At 55.8% G+C, this 21,088-nt stretch overlaps 7 protein-coding genes across 7 annotated transcripts; 2 read left to right on the forward strand and 5 right to left on the reverse strand.

Annotated features, from left to right (window-relative positions):
* Nucleotides 1-115: 115 nt before the first annotated feature.
* On the reverse strand, nucleotides 116-2,491 carry PG998_005521 (transporter; the record flags this gene model as incomplete). Its single annotated transcript, XM_066872339.1, has 1 exon — nucleotides 116-2,491. The coding sequence occupies one exon, from the start codon at nucleotides 2,489-2,491 to the stop codon at nucleotides 116-118; it is 2,376 nt and encodes a 791-aa protein (XP_066732436.1).
* Nucleotides 2,492-3,419: 928 nt separating this feature from the next.
* Nucleotides 3,420-4,344, reverse strand: PG998_005522 (Endo-chitosanase; the record flags this gene model as incomplete). Its single annotated transcript, XM_066872340.1, has 2 exons — nucleotides 3,420-3,782; nucleotides 3,880-4,344. The coding sequence occupies 2 exons, from the start codon at nucleotides 4,342-4,344 to the stop codon at nucleotides 3,420-3,422; spliced, it is 828 nt and encodes a 275-aa protein (XP_066732437.1).
* A 469-nt stretch (nucleotides 4,345-4,813) lies between these two features.
* Nucleotides 4,814-5,869, reverse strand: PG998_005523 (uncharacterized protein; the record flags this gene model as incomplete). Its single annotated transcript, XM_066872341.1, has 1 exon — nucleotides 4,814-5,869. The coding sequence occupies one exon, from the start codon at nucleotides 5,867-5,869 to the stop codon at nucleotides 4,814-4,816; it is 1,056 nt and encodes a 351-aa protein (XP_066732438.1).
* A 1,433-nt stretch (nucleotides 5,870-7,302) lies between these two features.
* PG998_005524 (sulfate permease) lies at nucleotides 7,303-9,855 on the forward strand (the record flags this gene model as incomplete). Its single annotated transcript, XM_066872342.1, has 5 exons — nucleotides 7,303-7,620; nucleotides 7,683-7,980; nucleotides 8,063-8,824; nucleotides 8,938-9,065; nucleotides 9,157-9,855. The coding sequence occupies 5 exons, from the start codon at nucleotides 7,303-7,305 to the stop codon at nucleotides 9,853-9,855; spliced, it is 2,205 nt and encodes a 734-aa protein (XP_066732439.1).
* An 860-nt stretch (nucleotides 9,856-10,715) lies between these two features.
* Nucleotides 10,716-11,965, reverse strand: PG998_005525 (mitogen-activated protein kinase; the record flags this gene model as incomplete). Its single annotated transcript, XM_066872343.1, has 4 exons — nucleotides 10,716-11,092; nucleotides 11,148-11,529; nucleotides 11,595-11,790; nucleotides 11,850-11,965. 4 exons carry the CDS (start codon nucleotides 11,963-11,965, stop codon nucleotides 10,716-10,718), a joined length of 1,071 nt encoding a protein of 356 aa, XP_066732440.1.
* A 3,954-nt stretch (nucleotides 11,966-15,919) lies between these two features.
* Nucleotides 15,920-18,817, reverse strand: PG998_005526 (Sec23/Sec24 trunk domain-containing protein; the record flags this gene model as incomplete). The annotated part of the gene is made up of 2 exons (XM_066872344.1): nucleotides 15,920-18,148; nucleotides 18,257-18,817. The coding sequence occupies 2 exons, from the start codon at nucleotides 18,815-18,817 to the stop codon at nucleotides 15,920-15,922; spliced, it is 2,790 nt and encodes a 929-aa protein (XP_066732441.1).
* A 1,015-nt stretch (nucleotides 18,818-19,832) lies between these two features.
* PG998_005527 (uncharacterized protein) lies at nucleotides 19,833-20,376 on the forward strand (the record flags this gene model as incomplete). Its single annotated transcript, XM_066872345.1, has 2 exons — nucleotides 19,833-19,849; nucleotides 20,073-20,376. 2 exons carry the CDS (start codon nucleotides 19,833-19,835, stop codon nucleotides 20,374-20,376), a joined length of 321 nt encoding a protein of 106 aa, XP_066732442.1.
* Between the last annotated feature and the right edge of the window lie 712 nt (nucleotides 20,377-21,088).

Below are 21,088 nucleotides of genomic sequence, written 5' to 3' on the forward strand. Positions count from 1 at the left end.
ACTTCGCTTCCGCTAAAAGGGGGTTGCGACAAATCAACCAGCAAGGCTAATGAGACACAAGCAGCAAGGACGCAATAGTAACTATAGTCGGACCTGACTTGACCGGGTAATCAACCTAATAGTGATATTGGAAACCGGGAATCTTCCAATCCGTCATGTCGTCAAAGTCTTCCGGAAGCAGATGGCCACTGCCGCCGCCACCCACAGCTGTTTCCCCGGCATGATGCTGGTAGGCATCCTCGTCAACGGCGCCTCTGTAGAGCGAGTACTCAGTGACGCCGCCCCGTGTCTCGATAGCATCGATGACCTCGGCCATCTCGTTATCCTGCTTGGTCCGATTACGGCGGCGCAGGTAGGTTCGCAACACGAAGGCGAGGAGGACGAGGAGGCCGTGGCACAGCAGAATGATGTGGACAGCGGTGTGGTACGAGGCTGCCCTTTCCTCTTTTCTTCGCTCTTCTTCGCTGCTGGAGGGAGGGCCGGCTTGGAAGAAACCGTCGATGTAGGGCTCGTCGTTGAAGAGGCGGGGACTCAGGAGGCTACCGAGGCAGTACGCGATGAGCGCCAGAGCTTGCGTTGTTGTCTTCTTGGTGAGGCCGCGCACGTTAACTTGGATCAAGGAGAGGAGCAGCGGCAACACGGCGGGGGCGGTGCAGAGGAGCATCGAGGCGAGGACTTGGTGCGTAAACGAGGGGGGCCAGATGTCGTCGTCTAGGAGACGCGAGCCGCTGCCGCCGTTATTGGGGGGATAGTGGAGCTGCTTCGCGATGCAGGCGCTGCCGATGACGGGCGGTATCACCGCAAGCGTGACCAGGGTGCAGGTCAGGGACGAGAAGCGGCTGGCGAGCCAGCCCGAGCCGACCATAGCGGCCATGGTCATGAGCATGTAGGTGACCTGGAGGGACATGGGCATTGTTGTCGGTGCCGACGAGCCCGAGCTTGAGCCCAAGATGAACATATCCGCAAGGCCCCGCATGCTGGACAAAGGAATTTGGCTTAGCAAGCACATTGCGGCGACGAGCCAAGTTTGAGGGTCGCGGAGGCATTCGCGGACCTGGCGCCACTTCCAGTCCGCAACGGGCCGGGGCCGGGCGTGGCTGCTGCGGGCCCAGAGCTGCTTGCTCGTCGTTTCGGCGGCGGCGACACGATCCAAATTCCACTGGCGCTCGGCGACGGACCCGGGGAAGTTCGAGGCCGGCGCGTTCGAGGAGTTTGAAGAGTCGGATGAGGAGGAAATGTGGTCTAGAAGGCGGTAGAGGATCACGAGTCCCCAGAGGAACGTCGCGGCGCCCAGGAGCAGGAACGTCCAGCGCCAGAGGCCCCGGGACGGTAGCATGTCGGCGAGGAAGCTAAAACCGAAGTAGCCGCCCGAGATGTTACCGTCGAGGCCTTGCAACAGTACCAGAAGGTGCCCTAGCGCCGTTACGACGACGCCGCCGGCCGCGCTGCCGGCAAACCAGATGCCCGTTCGCAAAGGCACCTCGTCGCGCGCGTACCAAATCGACGTGACAAGCATGAGGGCCGGGATGACAGTGGCTTCGGCGGCGCCCAGTAGGCAACGGGCCGCGGCCAGGCCCGCGTAACTGGTCGTAAGCGCCGTGGCAGCAACTGCGGCACCCCAGGCGAGGGTGCCGAGGCCCAGGTAGCGCGCGACGCCGAAGCGGATGCCCTCTAATCCTTCGTCGTCGCCGGCTCTGCTGCCACTTTCTCCGCCGCCACCACCTCCCTTCTTGTTGTTGGGCGGGTCAGCGTCCCACGAGTATACGGAGGCGAACGAGGACGAGTCGGACGAAGTGGAGATGATTGAGGACGAGTCGGAAGAAGCCGAGGAGAGGAAGAAGAGCGAAAGGGACTCGGACGAGTTCGCCGAGTACATGGAGGTGTAGAAAGACGAGGAGTTGGACTCGGAACGGCCCCTTCTGCCGTTAGTCGTCGACGGTCCTCCCATGCTCAGGGTTGAGAGGAAGAAGCACGTCGGGTACACCCACAACAAATAGCCGAGCCAGAGCCACGCGGAGAGGGCGCGGTAGTCGGAGGCTCCTTGCAAGCGGGCATCTTGGGGCAGGCCGCCGAGGAAGACGGCGCTGGCCAGGGCGGCGGCGTCGGCCGAAGCGAGCACCTGTGTCACGAAGAGCAATGGCATCAGGCACCGGTCAATCCTGCGGATCACGGCATCTTCGTCGACGACCGCAACGGGCGGGCGCGGTGCACGCCGTGGCTGTGATGGCAGGATGAGAGGACGTAGCGGGGCCACTACGAGGTCGTGGTGGTGGTGATAGCCGGCGATGCTGTGGCGCCGTGAGGGGGTCATGTCTTGGGGTTCGCCGCCGTCGAAGTGGAAGTGTTTCTGGTCTGGGGCCGCCATGGTGTAGTAACCTCCTACCCTCCCATGCGGCTGCGTGATGGTGGCATTTGTGCTAGAAGATGCGCGGGTGAGAAGGGGCTCGATGACTCCGCCATCCTCGTCGTCGATGGGGTGGTGGAGGACCATGGTCTCGTTCGCCGATTTTTTTGTTCTTTTTCCTTTTGAACGGGACCTTGCCAGGATCAATAGGGGGTTCTATGATATGTCACACGATCGGAGTCCGACAGCAAACTACAGAGGTGGAATCGAAATGTCTTTCTCCCCTTTCACCTCCTTCACTGGTGTAGAAAGGCAATCCAAACAAAAAGAAAGTGAGCGTGCTTCCTATCCAAGTTCTACTTTGCATACAAAAGTAGAGAGGGAAGGGGTTCCTGCTGAGCATAAAAAGGGCTGCGAGAGCGTAATCGTCGTCGTCGTCGTCGTCGTCAAGAAATGCCAATGTCGCTTTGTCTGTACGCATGTCAGTCGAGTGCTGCATGGGAAAAGTCTAAAAGCATAGCGAATTCTTGGATTTATACGGGCCAAAAACGTCAGAACTCCAACACCCCGCCGTCCGAAGTCGTCGATTAGCTCCATGGGATCAGACCGCGGCGGCACTTGAGACGCTTGGCTGGCCTCACTCGCCTCTCTCACGTTGCTTGGCGAAAGCTATTCCAGTCAGGTGCCCGCGGACCTGAGGACCTGAGGTTCGAGCCCCCGAAGGTTATGCGAGCCGTCTGAAAAGGGACCCGAGCCATCGTGGCAGCCACACATCTATGTATTTCGAGGACTGGTCTGATTTCAGATCGATATGCCGGGGCACGGATGACCCTCAGCCGGGGCAACGATGTCTCGGGGCCCCTTGACGAGCTTACTTGCAGATTGAACGAGTAAATACTGTGCCAGGCAGCCAGAGCAAAACTGACTCAATAATGGATGGGCGTCGGTTGTTGCCATGAATAGTTATATACAGTCTCCGTTGCGTATCAGGCCGCCCCGAAGAGCATCATGCCCAACTCAGTGCCGGCGTCCAGAAATAGAATCCGCGTCCCCCCCTGCTTTAGCTTCCTCCGCTTTAGGCTTGCATGACAAGGCCAAAGGCCACAAAGACGCAGCAGATCAGGGCGCTCGACAGAGGCAGTTTTCTTCTCGGGGCGGCCTGGCTGGGAAAGACCCGCTTTCTTATCAATTTATTGCCCAGCAAGGCCAGACCCTTCTCGAATTCCTCGGGCGTTTCGGCTCCCCAATCGGCTCCAAAATACCCTGGGACCGCCTGGGTGCCGGTGAAGGCCAAGAACAGTAGGTCGCTGGCATCAAGCGGCTGCTGCGTTTCGACAGCATGTTCGCCGTAGCACATCTTAGCCATGGCGACCGACAGCTGACCTACGAGGGGTTGGGGTACAGTGTCGTTGTTGGTATCGGCCCACAGGCCAAAGATCTGTGAGAGACAGGAGGAGAAACATGTCAACCAACATGCAGAACAAAACTGCTGGCCGCAACAAGGGCAACTCGGTATGGGCGGGGGTAGTCCTTACCAACTTGTCATTGCATACTACGGCCACAATACTCAGTGGCTCAACGACCTGATCTTGTGGGTCGAAATGGACATACTCCTCGCGGCGCCGGATATCGCGAAAATCACCCAGGGCGACATAAGGATGAAAGTAAGGATTGAGGTCTTTGGCCGGAAACCCATCGGCTTTCATTCGAGACTGAAACGCTGTGCTCCTGGTCGGCCCACGGTAAAGGCGATCGCAGAGTCCGGTGTCGTCTGGCCCATCTCGTATGCCGTTGCAATCAATGGTTAAGTTAGACGATGGCCGGGATGACGAAGCGGTTGTCGAGCTGGCAGCGTACAGAAAGCTGCCAGCAGTGTTGGCATAGTCGCCACAGTAATACCAGGCTAAACCGAGATTGTTAGCTACCTGCTGACGGGTCGGGTTTACTTTATCAATACACTTGGGGCCTTCCAAGGAGGAGCGCAGACCCGAAGCCAACATTTTACTGCATTGGCGCCCCCTCTCAAGCCGTCTTGGAACTCTTTCACTCTGGGGGGACTGCTTCTGTGGCGCTTGAAAACACCAGAGTGGCAGCGGTAACCAGAAGATGCACGAGTCGCATCATGTCAGATCGGCGTAGGTGACGACAAATTTGAGCTTGTAGTCAAGGAGAGTCCAGCCTCGGTGGAAAAATAAGTTGGAAGCTCGTAGGGAGCCCGTTGGTGGCAATGAGCGCATATCAGCTCGCCTAGCCTACGGTATGTCTCGTACCTTGTTGGACTTTGATGACCGTTCTGGGCAAGTTTCAACCGGCACCATGCAGCTTCTCGATGCCATGCAATATAATACCGAATAGGAACTGGGGCAGACGGGCTATCGTCGATGGAACTTGGAGTCAAAGTCGGATGGAATTGCAGTTTAATTATATGATCGCCGAGAAGCTCTCTCGGCCTAGCCATCATCGTCATCGTCAAGGGTTCGAAAACTGGGCGAGGGCTTCATTTATGTTCATATTCAAGCGTCGTTTTCCCTTGGATGCGGCCGCAGGTTTGGAAACGGAATTGATCGGGCGTTTGGCGGCTTTAGGGGCATGCTTTCTGCGTAAATAGGTGTAGCACGATTCGTATCTGAGTTTAGGGGTAATATTCGGCGTTTTACCAAGGAACATGGAGGCATACGGTTGGCTGGTCTGTTCGACCTCGGCTTCAATGGCCTCGTCGGGATCTTCAGGTCGGCCTTGGCTCCAGCAGGATCGATATCTCTCGTCGAGCTTTCGAAAACTCCAGTCGGCGTGTTTCCCGGCGACGTCATAGATCCTGAGACGAGGGAATGCGAGGACATGTTCTAGAGATCGTACAGTGGCGAAGTCGTCTCCCCAGATCCTCAAAGCCTGCAGAGATGGGAAGGGACGGGGCAGCAGGGACCATTCTCTCAGCAGCCGATCGTCTACGCGAGGAAATGCGCACATGTTTGGGTCAAGTTCCGGGGAAAGGATGGAAAGGGTGCACAGGTTCTCCAAGCCAGCCAAAGCCAACATGTCACTCTTGGCGAACGAGGCGCCGTGGCTGATGGTGAGCCGCACAAGGAAGGCCGCTCTCGATGATCTCAAAGGGTCCAGAAAGACGGCCAGAGGGGCCTTGGGCTCGGGGATGGGCACGCGATAGGAGCGGAATGCGTCATGATCAAAGGGGTTGTCATTCGTAGCTGGGTGTCTTTGGTTGGCCAAGGCGCCGACGAAGGTCTTCCAAGCACAGAAGCTGAGCATGCGGCCTTCGTGGTGGAAATGGTCCCAGACGCGCCACGCCAGCACGTCTGGACAAGACAGCAAGTCTTGGGCAGAGAGAAGGTTTAGGTTGTCCCCTACGGCAGTCATCGCCATATCCATCAAGGAGCGATTGCGTCCCCTGCGTCGCCCGGGTCCACGTTCGATGGGTTTCTTGTCCCAGCCAGCGAGCGACAGCTGTGGCCGGAGCTGATGTTCGTAGTACACCAGGCCAGTGTCGTGGTCCAAATGTCGCGTGGCCATGGCGACAAGAAGCGCCGTTGATGTTCGTTACGGTCCCCGGGAGGGTGCTTTGTATGTACGGTGTAGAGATGTCTGGTGTGGGGAGGGGGGAAGAGCGGGGCACAAACTTCAGCTTTGCCTTTGCGTCGTCAATTCCGAGATGCAAGTGGCTTGTCTCCCTCTCTCTCTCTCTCTCTCTCTCTCTCTCTCCCCCCTTCTACCGACGGCCGCCCACGGCGAGGGATCCGGGAACAGGAACGGCTACCGGCGCGGCGCGAGTGTCTCTCGGAAACGACCAGAATCCGTCATCCGTTCTTGTCAAACGCAAGACGTCTTGGCCTCTTGGCCCCTTGGCGTCGACTTACCGAGCGGGAATGGGAGTTTCTGTATGCGTTTCCAATGTTCCACTTGCTTGCCAGTCAGCGGCTGTCGGCGTGTTTCCATACTGCCTGCTACGCTCGAAAAACCTTGAGATACGCTTTTACCAATGCCCACGCGAGGGCATGGCACCGCAAGAGAATCCGTATTCTATGGTACAGGTGAGGCCTCAATTCGACGAACGAACAGAGCGCCAAAAAGTGACGATTGGAGGACGGGCTGGGGGGAAGGAAACGGATAACCTTTCGTTTGCAACGTTTCGTACATGCAGCGACAAGCTTCAGCCACCAATCTCGCTTTGTGCCATTCCTTATCGAATACTATTCGAATACGCAGGATCGGCACTGCGGTCGCCAAACCAACGACTGGTTGCATTGCGCCTTGTCTTCAAGTATTCTTGCTATGCGTCTATCGGGCGGCACTGGGGTGGGTGTACCGGCTGGCCGGCCGGCACTGCTCTCAGGCCTCTTGGCTGTTTTCCCCTTTAGTTGGGGAGACATAAATGTGCTCTGTCGCCCACCTGGTGGTAGTCTTGTTGATTTTGCAGTTATGTTGATGTGATTTCCGTGCCCATAGACTCCTCTCATCTTGCCTCGATAGTTCATCTCCTACTTCGTCACACACTTGGATATACTGACTGCACTGCTTTCCCTCGTTCAGCGTATAGAACGCCACGGCTATGTGGACTGAAAGAATGGGACAGGCTAGAAGTCGAATCTGGAAGGTTCTTGGTATAGACTCGGAGGCGCCTCATCATCACGATCTCGGTACCAGTGGAGGAAAAGCAGCGGCACCGTTCGAAGCCTACCTCGAGGAAGAACCAACAGTCGGTGGGTGGCTACGGGACCACATGCCCACCAGGCATGATGTGGTGCCATACGTAACCAGCTTCTTTCCCTTCACATCTTGGGTAGGGCGGTATAACACGCGTTGGCTTCTAGCGGATGCTATTGCAGGTACGCCGCCTACCTTGCTATCATTCCCTTGCTCGGAGTATATGCGCAATGCCCAAAGACTAATCATGCTCGCCCCTTCGCTCAGGCATCACACTGGGACTGGTCGTCATCCCGCAAGCCATGGCCTACGCCATCCTGGCCGGCCTGAGTCCCGAGTATGGCCTCTACACCAGCTTCACCGGCGCCGCACTGTACTGGCTGTTCGGCACATCGAAGGACGTAGCCATCGGCGCCACGGCTGTGGTGTCGCTGCTTGTGGGCAAGACTATCGACGAAGTTCTGGCGCAGCAGCAGCACCAACCTGACCGACCACCGTACACGCGAGAACAGATTGCCAAGACGCACGCCTTTCTAGCGGGCTGCGTACTATTCATCTTCGGCCTGCTGCGCCTCGATTGGCTTATCGAGTTCATCCCGCACGTCGCCATCGCCGCCTTCGTCACGGGTGCCGCCATTAACATCTCTCTCTAAGCCAAGCCCCGGCCCTGCTTGGCCTTCAGGCTGAGGTCAATACCAAGGACGCCGCATATCGCGTCTTCGTCGACACGTGCCGGGCCCTGCCGCGCACCCGGCTGGACGCCGCCATTGGCATCTCGGGTCTTGTGCTCCTAGGGCTCATAAAGTGGTATTGCGATTGCATGTCAAGGCGGAACCCGAGACGCGAGCGCATGTGGAATATGTTATGCTCACTGCGGCTGAGTCTGACCATCTTGCTGTTCACGTTGGTCAGTTTTCTCGTACATCACAACGTGCCGTTTGAGGAATCTAAGTTCCGTGTCCTCGGGCGCTTACCGAAGGGTAGGTATCAAATCTTTACTTCTACCCAGAAAGAGTAGTTGGATCCTTTCCCCTGGCAATCAATATTGACCCCTTTTCCTAGGTTTCATCCACAGCGGCCCACCCAGCTTCGACCCGAAACTCGTATTGGCCATACTGCCCCAAATGCCGCCGACCGTCATCATCCTGCTAATCGAGCACATCGCCATCGGCAAGTCCTTCGGCCGCCTCAACGAGTACATCGTAGTCCCCTCGCAAGAGCTCATGTCCATCGCCTTTACGAACCTGACCGGCCCCTTCGTGGGCGCATACGCCTCGACCGGCTCCTTCAGCGGCACGGCCATTCTGTCGAAGGCCGGGGTGCGGACACCCCTAGCGGGCGTCTTCAACGGCCTGGTGCTGGTCCTGGCGTTATATGTGCTGACCGCGGCCCTCTACTACATCCCGCTCGCCAGCCTCTCGGCTTTGATCATCCACGCAGTCTACAACCTCATAACGCCGCCCGCCGAGCTGGTCCGCATGTGGCACGTCGCGCCGCCCGACGTGGTGTTTTATTTCGTCGGCGTCCTCGTCTCCGTTTTTGACTCCCTCGAGGATGGCATCTATGTCACCGTCGCATTGGCGCTGGCGCTCCTGCTGCTGCGGATCGCTAAAGCCAATGGCCAATTCTTGGGCCGCGTCACCGTCTTCCACTATCCTGCTTCCCTTCCTACTTTTCAAGATGAGCATGGCAATGCCACCGCCGACGGGGACAAGTCGAAAAGAATACCCTTGCGGAAACGGATTCCAAATCCTCTGCCGCTGGCCGTGAACAGACAGCCTCGCCTGCTAAGGCTGTCGTTCCTCAGGCACACCAGAAAGGCCAGTACGAAGGGGACGACAATGTGCCGAGGCTTCCCGTGGCACGCGACATATTCTTCCGCCTCGACCATGGCGAGGCTATCAACCCCGAAGTCGCCATTGCCACGCCATACCCAGGCGTCTTTGTATTCCGGCTCCTCAACGGGCTGAACTACCTGAATCAGGCTCAGCTCCTTGACAACTTGGCCGGCCGCATCATGAGACAGACTCGCCGAACGACTGTGACTAAGTATGCGCACAAAGGAGTACGTATATATCCCCTTTCTCCCCGTCATCTCCTTATTGTATTACGGTGAGGCAGGCATTCACTAACACTTGAATTGCCCCCTTTCTCAGCATCGTCCCTGGAACGAACCCTCTCCCGCAGCCACCAAAACATACCAGGCCCCAGGTTCTGCCACACTTCCAGGTAACACTATCCAGAGCGACTCACCTTGCTCCTCGTCCGCGGCCTCAGCCACGAGCAAACAATTGCAGATTCTCCCCACCCTCCGCGCCGTCGTCCTGGACTGTGCCACCATCCACCATACCGATAGCGGCGCCGTCGAGGGCCTGGTGGACCTTCGCGCGCAGCTCGATCGCTGGGCCGCCCCCGACACCGTGGAGTGGCACTTTGCCGGTCTACGGAACCGGTGGACGCGCAGAGCCTTCGCAGCTGTTGGGTTTGGCTGCCACGACAGGCGTGGTGATAGTACCACAAACATCGCCAGGTCCGGTTTCAGTCTTGCAGCGCGGTATGAGAGTAAAACGGGTAATGGTAGTGCCGGCATGGAGTCGGCAGGGCGGAATCGGAACAGTCATGACGAGGAAGAGACTTGTGGGTCAGAAACTGAGGTCGCCCCTGGTGACGGCGAAGGGGTTATCGGACACAAGGAACGGTGTTCAGATTCTACTATTCGCCGCCTGCATAATGGACAGCGGCAACTCGCCCCAGTGACGGGGATAGACAGACCGTATTTCCATGTCGATCTCGCCGTCGCAGTGGAGGCCGCTACGAGACACGCCGTGCAAGGTGTAACGACGGTAGTATTATAGATACGAGTTTCACAGTATCACCATAACTACACTGCATATCATAACAATGTAATAAACAGAGGACTTGGGTGTTGCACCCCCTATCGTGATAAGGAATGCGTTAGGAAGCCAAACGCATAGGTGCAACTTGGCACTGGCTGACGAGTAAACAAAGACAGTAGACCGGTTCTATATAAGTACCAAAACCACGGTTGAGGTTTGTCTTCGCTGCACTTGGGGATACTGCAAGCTAAATGTGCAAACATTTTGCCTATCGGAAACAAAGAGATATCCATTCAGCTATTTTCGCCTGTTCGCCGACAGCCTTGCAACATCGAGATTAGCTACCGAAGATCTAACCAGAATCTGCCCCAGGTCTGATCTACAAAGGGTAACTTTCTCATATGCCCGTCTGCCCCAGCTTGTTTTTATTTCTTTTCTTTTTAATCTTCGCTGAAAACCTCTTTGCCCAGGACGCCATACCATCCATTGCTTTCTTCGGTTTCCGCTCGATGCGAGAACCAGGCTACCTTCGGCATTAACCCCTTAGTCTATAATCAACCAAGAGCCATCGTGTTTCTCATCGGTGCCTCTTTGTTCGAGGAACCCTCTCGCTCGCTATGCCAAACCAGACGTAGCATATCAATAATGCAGTTCGTGCCATCAAGCCATACCAACCACTGGGCTACATGCGCCGTCTCCTCGCAAGGACCAGGCAAAGTTCAAGACAGCCCGCCAAAATCTTCGCTAATCTATGCAATTCCCAACTCGCCCATCAGTCGGCCCAGCGCGTCACGGTCCAGGATGTTCTCCGAATCCTCCGTGTCCGCTTCTGTGTCCGACGTAGGGTCCCACCCCTTAATTCCAAGCAGCTTGCGTTTCTACCGCATGATCTCCTGATAGATGAGTTGCTTGAGTTGTTCCTTGCTTAGATTGTCCTTATGCTTATCAAAGTCGAAGAACTCCTCGGGAATTGGCGGCGCCGTCGGCTCATCCTCGGGGTCGTGGTACGGCTCCAGGTACGGGTGCTTGAGAGCTTCCTCAACGGTAATGCGCTTAACGGGGTTGAATGCAAGCAGCTTCTCAAGCAGGTCGAGAGCCAAGTCTGACGTCTTGGGGAATAGGGTCCGGAACGGCACCTTCTTCTTGAAGGGGAGCGATCGGATGTATTCACGAGCACGACGAGATTTGATCCCATAGTAGTCTTCCATCGTCGGTGTGCCCAAGACATCAAGAATCAGCGTAAGCTGGTGGTGGTCTATACGAGTGTCAGCAAGTCGGATTCGCCATTGACCAGCGGGGAGGCAACCTACAATCTTTTCCAGGGAAAAGAGGTTTGCCACTGAGCATCTCCGCCAGAATACAGCCAACAGACCACACATCAATGGCCTTGGTATACTCCTTGAATGTCAACATGATTTCCGGGGCACGGTACCATCGGGTTGCGACGTATTCCGTCATGAAACCCGAGTTGTCCTCCTGAGAGGCAGCGGAACGAGCCAGACCGAAATCGCAGACTTTCAAGTCACAGTTGGCGTTCAGCAACAGGTTGCTAGGCTTCAAGTCTCGGTGCAGGACGTTGGCCGAGTGCATGGCCTTGAGGGCGCGAAGCGTCTGGTAGATGAAGTACTGGCAATGGTCATCAGAAAGATCCTGCGTACGGATCACTCTGTGCATGTCTGTCTCCATCAACTCCTAGATGATACCGAGGTTAGCTTGTAAAAGGAACAAGACGGGGAGCCACATCTGCAATGACGTACTTGGATCAGATAGACCTCGTTGAAGGACTCATAGTTCCGAGGCTTCTGAATATCGAGGATGGAAATGATGTTCTCGTGGTTGAAGTAGCGCAGAAGCTTCATCTCACGAAGTGTTCGCAGACAGAACATGGAGTGGTCGAACGGGGTGATCTTCTTGATAGCGACCTTCTGGCCCGAAGGCTTATGTATGGCAGAACTACACCGATCAAGGTCAGTATTCCGTGGTACCCGCTTGCCAGGACCGTTTCAACGTACCAGACGACACCATAAGCTCCCTCACCGACGACATCCTGGATATCGTATTGCTCACTAACATTGAACGATATCTTGCGGGAGCCCGCGGCATTGGGTTGTTGGGCTGCTCGCGACATGTTGTTTGTCTGTACCGATCAGATAGAAGATTCAAGGAAATATGGTTCGCTATGAGAGGTATAGGCGGCACAATGACGCTTTTGCGGCCCGACGCTAGATCCTGGTTTCAGGTTATACGACGAGAGCGAGGTTTTTCGCCGGTTTCGCAGAAGTGCTGAGCCGCAGAATCGACCGAAGCTTGAGCCTCGTGACAGAAATATATCGAAGTAAACCAGGCAATTGCTCGGATACGCTCGAACAGACGGCAAGAAGTTGCGCCCAGTACTGTCGACCTGTTCTGCAGGAAAAGTGGTACAGGACGAGAATGGCTCTTCCGGCTGGTTACCCGAATATGAATGGCCGAGTTGGATGAGAAAAGGGGACAGCAGTGATCGGCCGATTGTTTCGAGTTTCTTTGTAGCGGTCGTTGGTCTCAGTCTAGTGCTGTGAGTTGATTGTTGGTTGGGTGAAATTGTCTGGATCGAGACACAGGGTCGAATTGTCAGTCCTTTAGTTCCGCTCAGGTAAGGCGAAACAACCAAGAAGGAGAAGAACAATGAAGAAGAAAAAAACGCAGAAGGGGAGGAGGCAAGATGATCCACGGGTTCGTTTAGTCACGGGTCGGGCCAGGTAAATCAGGAGCAATTACTCGCGCTTCGCTTGGGAGGTCCCATGTAACATCAGCAACGAAGAGGTAGTAGTCGAGCGTCCCGAGTCCTGTCCGTGCCACGGCTTGGTGAGAGTTGGTACGGTACCAGGTCGTGGCTTTGGAATGGGGAACACACACGCAATTGCAACCCGGATCCGCTTTGGTAGCGACGAGGCCCAGGCGTTTAATCTTGTGAGTCGGCCGTGGTCCAGCCACTATGCAATTGGGATGGTGTGGCAAAGGTATATAAGGTGGGTGGGTGACAAGAGTCGTGACAAGTCTCTATCGGTCGAGATGGAAGAGGGGGCAATGAAGTGCCGTACCAGATGGCGAGCATGGAGCTGCCCCTTTGTGGCTCGAATGTGCGGTTGTGGTGATGACAACTTGCTGTGGCGCGAGAGGGAGTGTGTGGTAGGTCTCGGCAACAGCAGATTGACATGCGACAGACGGCACTTTAAGGAAACAACTATGTTTCGTCCCCAGATGGTGCAGTTCCTGCAGATGGGAGCCGAGAGAAGGGGAGGGTAAAGAAAGGGCACAGGCACGACAGCTCGTACTTCTGATACGCAAAGTGGGTGCGGATGTGGGCGAGGTTGCAGGAACAGGAGACAAGCCCAACGTCTTTTCTGCGCGGCAGGCAAGTCGTTCCAGTATGATGCTCGTGAGGGGTAAAAAGGGAGAGACAGGAATGGAAGCTTTGGCGGTGCAGCAATTGTGCAGTAACCGGACCATGTACGAACTCGCGCACTGGGCAGCTCTCTTCTTCTCACCTTTTGGAAATGTGCCCGACTGGCTGCCCCGCGGTGAGGAGAGCAGAAGTTTGGATTGCTGTTGATCAGCAGGAGAGACGAGACGAGGCTTATCCCTTGTGATTGTATCGAGTTTGTTCGCAAGCGAGTTTTCGTGTAGGTGCGAGTCTTGGGTGGAAGAGGGGAAGCAAGAAGCAATCACCGGCCCCAGAACAGATCAGACTGAACAATCAAAAAGAGAGGAGAAGGACAAGCAGAGAGCTCCGTCGGCAGTCGAGGCAAAACGACAAGTAGGCCAAACAAGGGGAATAATAAGGGAGGGAAAGGGCTTTGCAATCCCAATCTATCAATAAATCAATCGATTAATGAACGGATGCATGGATGGATGGACGGGCGGCGGATGGGTAGCTGGAGCGCGGGGCAGGCAGGAGGAGGTGGACTGGAGTCGAATGAAGTCGTCCGTCCAAGCAGTAAGTAACTAGCAGTTGCAGTTGGGTTGAGGGGTAACACTTCACAGCAGTACATAGCGGTAGCGAGCAAGCAATAGCAGTCCACCTCAGCTGCTGGCCCAGGGTCTGCCCGGCCAATCACGGCCCGTGGCCAGGGAAAGGCGGGCAAAGAGGCTGGGGGAGGCCACAGTAGCCTGTCAGACAGCATTTCGACACACCCACCTGCTTCACATGGACGTCTGCTGTTCTGGGAACAAAGGAGTTTTGATACAAGCCGTGTATGTACCTGTAATTGCTTCCCGCAAATGAGCAACCATCGGGGCCAGCTGAGCTGGCGCCGGGCATGCCATGCCGTCTGTGTCAGTATCACATCATCACCAACCCCGTACCAGTTCTGCCCTCCAGCCTAGCAATCTGGTCTAGAAGAAGCCTAGTGCCCCGTCCAGAACCAGCCGGGAGCGACCTTTGAAACCACCCAAGATGAGACAAGCTAGAAGTGTCGAGGTCTGTTCGAGATGTCAAGATTAAGGTTAATCGGGTGGGTATCCTTTCGCCCTCCTCTGTCTGATGGGCTTGCCGTCCTGCTATATTGTTCTGAATCACAACAGCTCCGAGTGGCAACCGTCACCCTCCGTATCTCTGCCTCCCTCTCGCTTGGACTCGGCGTCTACGACAAACCAAACCTGGGCGAAAATGCACAAGTTGTTCAAAGAGCACTCGGTCGGAGAACCCCCCTCCCACGTGGTTTCTATATTTATTGTGCCCGAGCATAACGAGGGCGCTTAACGGGAATCAGAAATCGATGTAGCTAAGCCCGGCCAACTTCACAAACAGGGACACACCCTCGCTTCAGGGGTCCCGAATCGGTGAATTCTGATCTGGCGGGGGTTCAACCGTCCCCATCCACCATCCGCTCATGCCTAATGCCTGGTCTCGCTTGCTGGGCAACCCTTGCTTTCCCAGACCGAAGCTAACAGCTTCGCGAGTCTTGTTAGCGTCGCCGTGCTAGTGAGACTTGACTCCGGTTCCAAAGCCGCCATGGATAAGTCGGCTGCGAGGCTCGGCTTTGAATTGGAGGCATGACCTCGCGACTTCTAGGACATATGTAGCTGTAGATATTTTGGGATACGAATCATGGGGGTGACAAGAAACATGGATCATCTGTTTATCCCAATACAGATGTATTCAGAGAGGACTGGGGCAGAACTGGGGGAGGGGAGGGCTATGTATGTATACATACTTACATACATACATGCATATCACAGGCCTTCGTCCAAACAGAGGGGGCCCATAGCCGCTTTTCCAGAACCCCCTACGCTTGCCGACCCAATTAGCTTGCGACCTAGGCGCCTAGTCAGCGAGTGGGCGCGTGTTTCACCGTCTTGATCTTCTCGTTTCACACATTTGCGCTGAGACTCCATGCGATCGATACGGATGGGCAGAAGACGAAAGGTTCAGTTACTCTGAACACAAGACAAGCCGACTGCCACGCCATAAGATTCGACTCTTCTCGGCCATCGACTGAATGTACACACACGGAGTACGCACCCCTCTATTTCCAACTCACTGGGACAAATCTCGGGCAGAGTCCCAGAGGATCCACCACCCAGTCCACGGTTTCCACACGACGCGACCCGTCCCTGGACCCTGTTACCTATACAAGCCGGTGTTTCGGACATGTTCAGCCATTTGAGAGGACTTCGGCCAACGTTCACGCTCGCAGCCTTGCTCGCAGCTTCACACTTGCTCGTGCAGAAAAGAAAGATGCACTGCAGTCACAGATCCCGGTGGCCTATCTGGCGTATTATGCATTATCCACGCACGCCTTCTCATCACAAGCCCCTGTTCGCGATGGCGAGGCATCTCTGGGTAGACTTACAGCACACGAGACGCAGGAGTGGTATGCGTGTATTGAATGTTCTGGGCATTTCCTTCCATTGGTATCGCCTCACGTCAATCGACCTTTGTCTTCTTCTTTTTAACAAGAACAGTTTTATTTTTGACATCTATACGAGTATGTATCAACGCATCATCCTTGCGTGGTTACTGCACGACCTGATAGGCGTTATCATCGTCAGAAACTGCTTTGCCGCTACAGAAATTTGACCCCAAAACATGTGCCATCGCTCAGTTACTTACCTTCTCTCTCATGGTGCCCATCCATTGACCAAAACTCATTCCCTGGTCCGCCCGGTCTTCTACCAGTAGTGTTTGCGCCCACAACTTCAGACTCGGCTCGCCGTCCTCACGCACAATGTACAAGTGCGGCACAATGATGCTTCCTACACCTCTGGAGAGATGATCGCGGCTCTTGCTGATCACAGCTCGGACTCGTTCGTTGAAGTCGTTGTCTAGTTCCGGGATAGAGCCCTTGCCCGCGCGAAGCTGTGTTCGGTCTGCAACTCCAAATACGTCTGTGAGCAACTGGGGAACGGCGTCTCGGCCAACCCACAGGAATTGTGTCTGCCCATCGTCAATGAGGTAAAGACCGTAGCTAACGAATCTCTCCGAAGATAGGTTCAGGGGCGGCGGTAAGACGGTTTGGTTGGTCTCTCCATCTGGTACGCCGGCATTGTCGGGCATGTCGTGTAACGAGTAAAGTCGGGGGTAGATGTATTGCATGAGCAGCGGAAGAGGCAGCGTAGAAAGTAAGCAAAGCGCTGCTGAACGCAGATCAGAAGGAATCTGTGCTGATTTCCGAAGTCCGACGTTCTTGATCAGACCAAGGAACAATATCGGGAGAGCACGCAGGTTTGCGGGGAACTGGAGGCCACCACCACCCATGCTGCCACCACCAAGCTCCTTCTTGAAAGTCTGAAGAAGCTCGGTAAGCTTGCTTTGTAGGGCGTCACGTGCAGCATCCAGTCCACTGCTCAGAGCACGCTCGACCGCCTTGTGGCTGAAGTAAGTGGTGATGGCGCATTGGTCTGCTGATGCGTAGATGTCTGCCAGGTTGGTAGTTGTAGGGATGGCAAGGGTCATGACGCGAATCCGACGCTCGCCATTGCATGTCGTATACAGAACACCAGCCTGAAGACAGACGTAGTTCTTCTGTAGGGTCTCGTCGATGGCCACTTCAACAACGTAGCATTGGTCACGAGGGAAAGCCGGGAAAGCACAGAGATCGGAGCTTCTATTGAAGAAGTTACCGTAGAATGTGTTCATGCGCAGACCCGTCGTGGCTCTAACTCTAAGCACCGCCTCCAAACCGATCTCCGATGACAGGTAGTCGCTGAACTCGGAAGCAAACTTGATGGCATCCTCAGAGCGGCCAGCATTCCAGCCAGGATAGAACCATGTTTGGCCACCCGTGTACCGAGGAAGGTTGCTCAGCGAGGCCACATCTTGATAGCTGGAGGAGAACAGGAACATGTCGATCGAGACCTGGTTCTTTGAGCACTCGACGGCAAAGGACTTGTAAAAACTGTTTGCCGTTTGTAGCAGGCCGCTCTCCTTGGAGGTTCCCAGCATCTTCTTGTCATCGCGCACGTCCAGCTTGCCAACACCCATGTTGGGGAGCGACGCGCTCAGGACCACCATCTTACCGCCGAGAGGAGAGATGAGCTTGTGGCCAGCTCTCAAAGCGGATCCCATGGCTGACCCGTTGTTTTGGTTGTTCTGGAACATCTCGGGAAGTTTGGAGAGGAAGCCTTCGATGCTGGCCCGGCTCTCGGTAAGGGGGACGAGCAGGTCCTGGGGAACGGGCAAGAACGGCTCGTCCAGGTCACTGACGACCAGCATGCTCGTCTCAGCATTCTCATCGCCATCCTTAGGGACGGAGAAGTAGTGCAAGCTCGAGTCGACCGCAATGAAACCCAGGCGAGTGCGTCGGTCAGCGTTCGGTATCCTGTTAAGACTGTCCAGAATAGTGCGAGCACTAGTCGCAAGGAGCCCAGAAGACACGGCTGCGTAGCTGACGTCGAAGAGGAAGAGGTAAACCAGGGGTTGAGGCGGGCGGACCATGTATTCCTGGGGCGCGACAAACTCCACAACGGCGTGGTTCAGCTCGGCTCTCTCCCATCGGTTGACGCTCTTTTGCGCAGCCGCATCCCAGTCAAAGGCCTGGGGGACATCGTTGGTCAGGTTACACATGTTGCACCTCCATCTGTGGCCCTGATCCAAAAAGATGACATATGGGTTGATGTATGTTCTGCATCTTCGGCAACGCGCGATGACCTGGTCTTGCACAACGGGTACAGGGTCGTCGATATCATGGAGTGCGGCGTAGGGCTGAATGACGAGGGCGAAGGGAAGCTTCGACTTCTTCAACAGAGAATGAGTTGTGGGAACGGCATTCAGAGTAGATCGAATGTACTTGGGTGGGCAGTTGGCGTCGGGGGACTGAGTGACGCTAGCCTGTCACATATTCACGTTAGTGTGCCATGCTGGTGATATGGCGCGGAGCAAGGGCTTACATTGGGTGGTAAAATGCAAGGGGGGGGGCGGTAGATCCAGTTCAGACACATTGAAGGGCTGGTTCAAGAGGTCGGTCGGGTAGAGCTGGTTCAGAGCAACGCGAGCCTGCTGTTGAGGAGGCTGAGCCTGTGCGGGCTGTCCTCCCATGTTCATGTTCTGCATGCCGGCGGTAATACCACCCATGCCCTGGGGCGTGCCAGGTACGGCAGCACCCTGGTAGTAGGCATCTGGAGCTTGATAGCCACCAAGTCCAGGCTGGGTGGGAGTTCCAGCAGGAGGAACAGCATATCCAGCGGGGGCAGGAGCGCCGCCGTATCCAGCCTGGAAGTCTTGCTGGGCCGGGTAGCCCATGGGACTTGCGCCGGGGGCAGACTGGCCGGGCATCATACCGCCAGCGACGGGAGCACCTGCGGCGGCATTGCCTCCGGCGCCAAACTCGTAGGCTTGTGTCGCGTAACCTCGCTTCTTCTTCTTTCCTGCGTCGCCAGGTTGCTGGTTCTGGGCGGGAGGCGGCGAACCGGCGGCGGCCACGTCGGGGTATTGCTGCTGGTCCTGTTCGAATTGCTGCTGCGGGGGGAATTGGCCGTAGCCATCGTTGGGGGCAGCCATGGCGGCGCAATTTTCAAAGCACCGCTGCAGTTGGGTTCCAGGCAATGAGGTGGGGTGGTTGGTTGCGATGCCTGGAAACGTCGACGGAATGGGAGGGTGGTCGCAGAGGTGTCGTCGGTGAGGATGATGGGGGAGCTCTACTCGAAAGTGGGATGGATACTTTAGTAAGAAATGCAAGGTGGTACCTAAACGCAGTAGGTTAGGTGGTTAGGTGGTTAGGTGGTTAGGTTAGAGGAGTGACCAGAAGTGACCACCTTCCCGCCTACCGCCTGCCGCCTGCCGCCTGCCGCCTTTTCTACAGCCTGGCACCTAGCACACACAGGTGGCCTTTTCCCTGCGGCTTGGGCCTTGTGGCCACGGTTGATCTCGAGCCTGGCTATGGCGGGCTACCGGGGAGGGTCAACTGCGAACTACGAAATAATGCATCCCAACTACGGCGAGCTGTCCACATCCTTTCTCGCACGCACGGCACTATCCCGATGGCCGACGTCACCCACCCTCGGTCCGTGATTAGCAGCTGAAGAACAGCTGCCAGATCTCTTGTAGTCCGGCTGGTCTGTCATGTGACGGGATTACCATGGAGGCCTTGAACCCCTGGAAGCATGGTGAAAGGAGACTCGATTGCAGCAGCTGAAGGGGAAGAGGAAGAGGAAGCCACCCTCCAGGATCAATTGACAGCCTGCCTCCTCTGCGATGCTGTTGGCTGCAAGCCCATCATCCTTCGAATTGCCCCCAACGGCTGACTTTGTTTCGTTTCCCCAAAACTCCCGTTTCCTTTCTTTGCTCAAAATCCCAGCTTCATTGTAATCCAGTCCCGACGTTCCGCCCTCCCCGCGCTGTCGCCAAGGCCCATCAACCTCCTAACCTAACCCGCCTAGAGAATCGATTGACGCCAGTTTCCCACCGAGAGACCCGTACCTTACAACAAACAATACACGACGATCTCCAGCCCAGCAACCCAGCAGCCCAGCACCCACAACCGCGCGGTCCAAGCTACGGCATTTTGACTGGAACCATGGCTTCAACATTCGGGTAAGCAAATTCAACTCCCTCGCGCGACGATGCTTCTACCAATGTAGAAGCATGTAGATAGTGTGTCGCACTATCGGCTCCCACCACGCACGTGGGCGCACATCCCGTCCTCGTTTCCTGCGCGCCCGTCATGTGCTTGCCAATGACCTGCCAGCAGTTGGGGCAATACGATAAAAAAACGAAAGTCCCATTGGCTGATAATAATATTGAAATGCGCATACAGCCAACTCCTCTCCCTCGCCTTCCTCTTCCTCTTCGTCGGCGGCGCCGTCTTCGTCGGCTACCACATCTGGGCGAGCGTGGGCAAGATCCAGCAGTCGGCGGCGGACCGCATGGCGCGCAAGAACGTCGTCTTCACGAAAGACGGCATGCGCGTTGGCGTCAAGCACGTCGAGCAGGAGCGCTACGTCGATGCCACCCAGAGCTGGTTCGTTAAGGCTTGGAACATGGCCGCGCCCGCACCCATGGCCACGACGACGCCGTCCTCATCCTCGTCGTCAAAATCTACCGCTGCCAAAAGGAGGTGACGAGTATAGGGCGGGTACGAGGCGAAGTGAGCAAGAAAGAAAGTAAGAATAGGGAAAAGAGGTTCGCAATAAAGCGCGCGTGTGTGAATGAGACCACATAAGACGGCAGGCAGACTCAATGGGGCTAGCTAGACCAGGACGGGTCGCCGTATGGGTGGGTGGGACAGCCCGAATAGCATCACGGATCAGGACGGGGATCATACAGGGGGCTCGGGTCTAATAGAAAGGGAGGCATGGAGATGTTCAAACACTCTGGGCTTTCCTGCCGAGGCAGACTGTGATAGGTGGCAGGATGAGAACATAGCAAGTGCATTATATCGCAGGGCGCGCCGAGGCTTGCGAGATGTGCTCCATGGGGCTACCGGCAGGCTACGATAGATTTAGTTCCCATTTGGCAATATGACTGAGGGTTCGGGGTATTGCAGAGAGCCATCTATATGGCTATTAAGACCATCTCGTTCATAAAGTGGCAGGAGGGCCCAAGATATGGAAGGGGAAGGTTGCTTCCTTCCAAGAAACCCCCGGCTTTCTCGCAGCGCCCCTACACCCAATAGATATGGACATTTGAGTCAATGGCTCGAAGCCCATGTCCCCCCATCCCACCATACATTATAAATATGACGCTGATCAAAAGGGAATGTTTCCTTGACTAGAGTGCTGTTTCAAAAACGCTACATCAAACATCACCCCCAACACGAACAGCTTCCGACCG

The sequence above is a fragment of the Apiospora kogelbergensis genome, assembly GCF_038363985.1.
Source record: "Apiospora kogelbergensis strain CBS 113332 chromosome Unknown utg000003l_segment0_segment0, whole genome shotgun sequence".
NCBI lineage: Eukaryota > Fungi > Ascomycota > Sordariomycetes > Amphisphaeriales > Apiosporaceae > Apiospora > Apiospora kogelbergensis.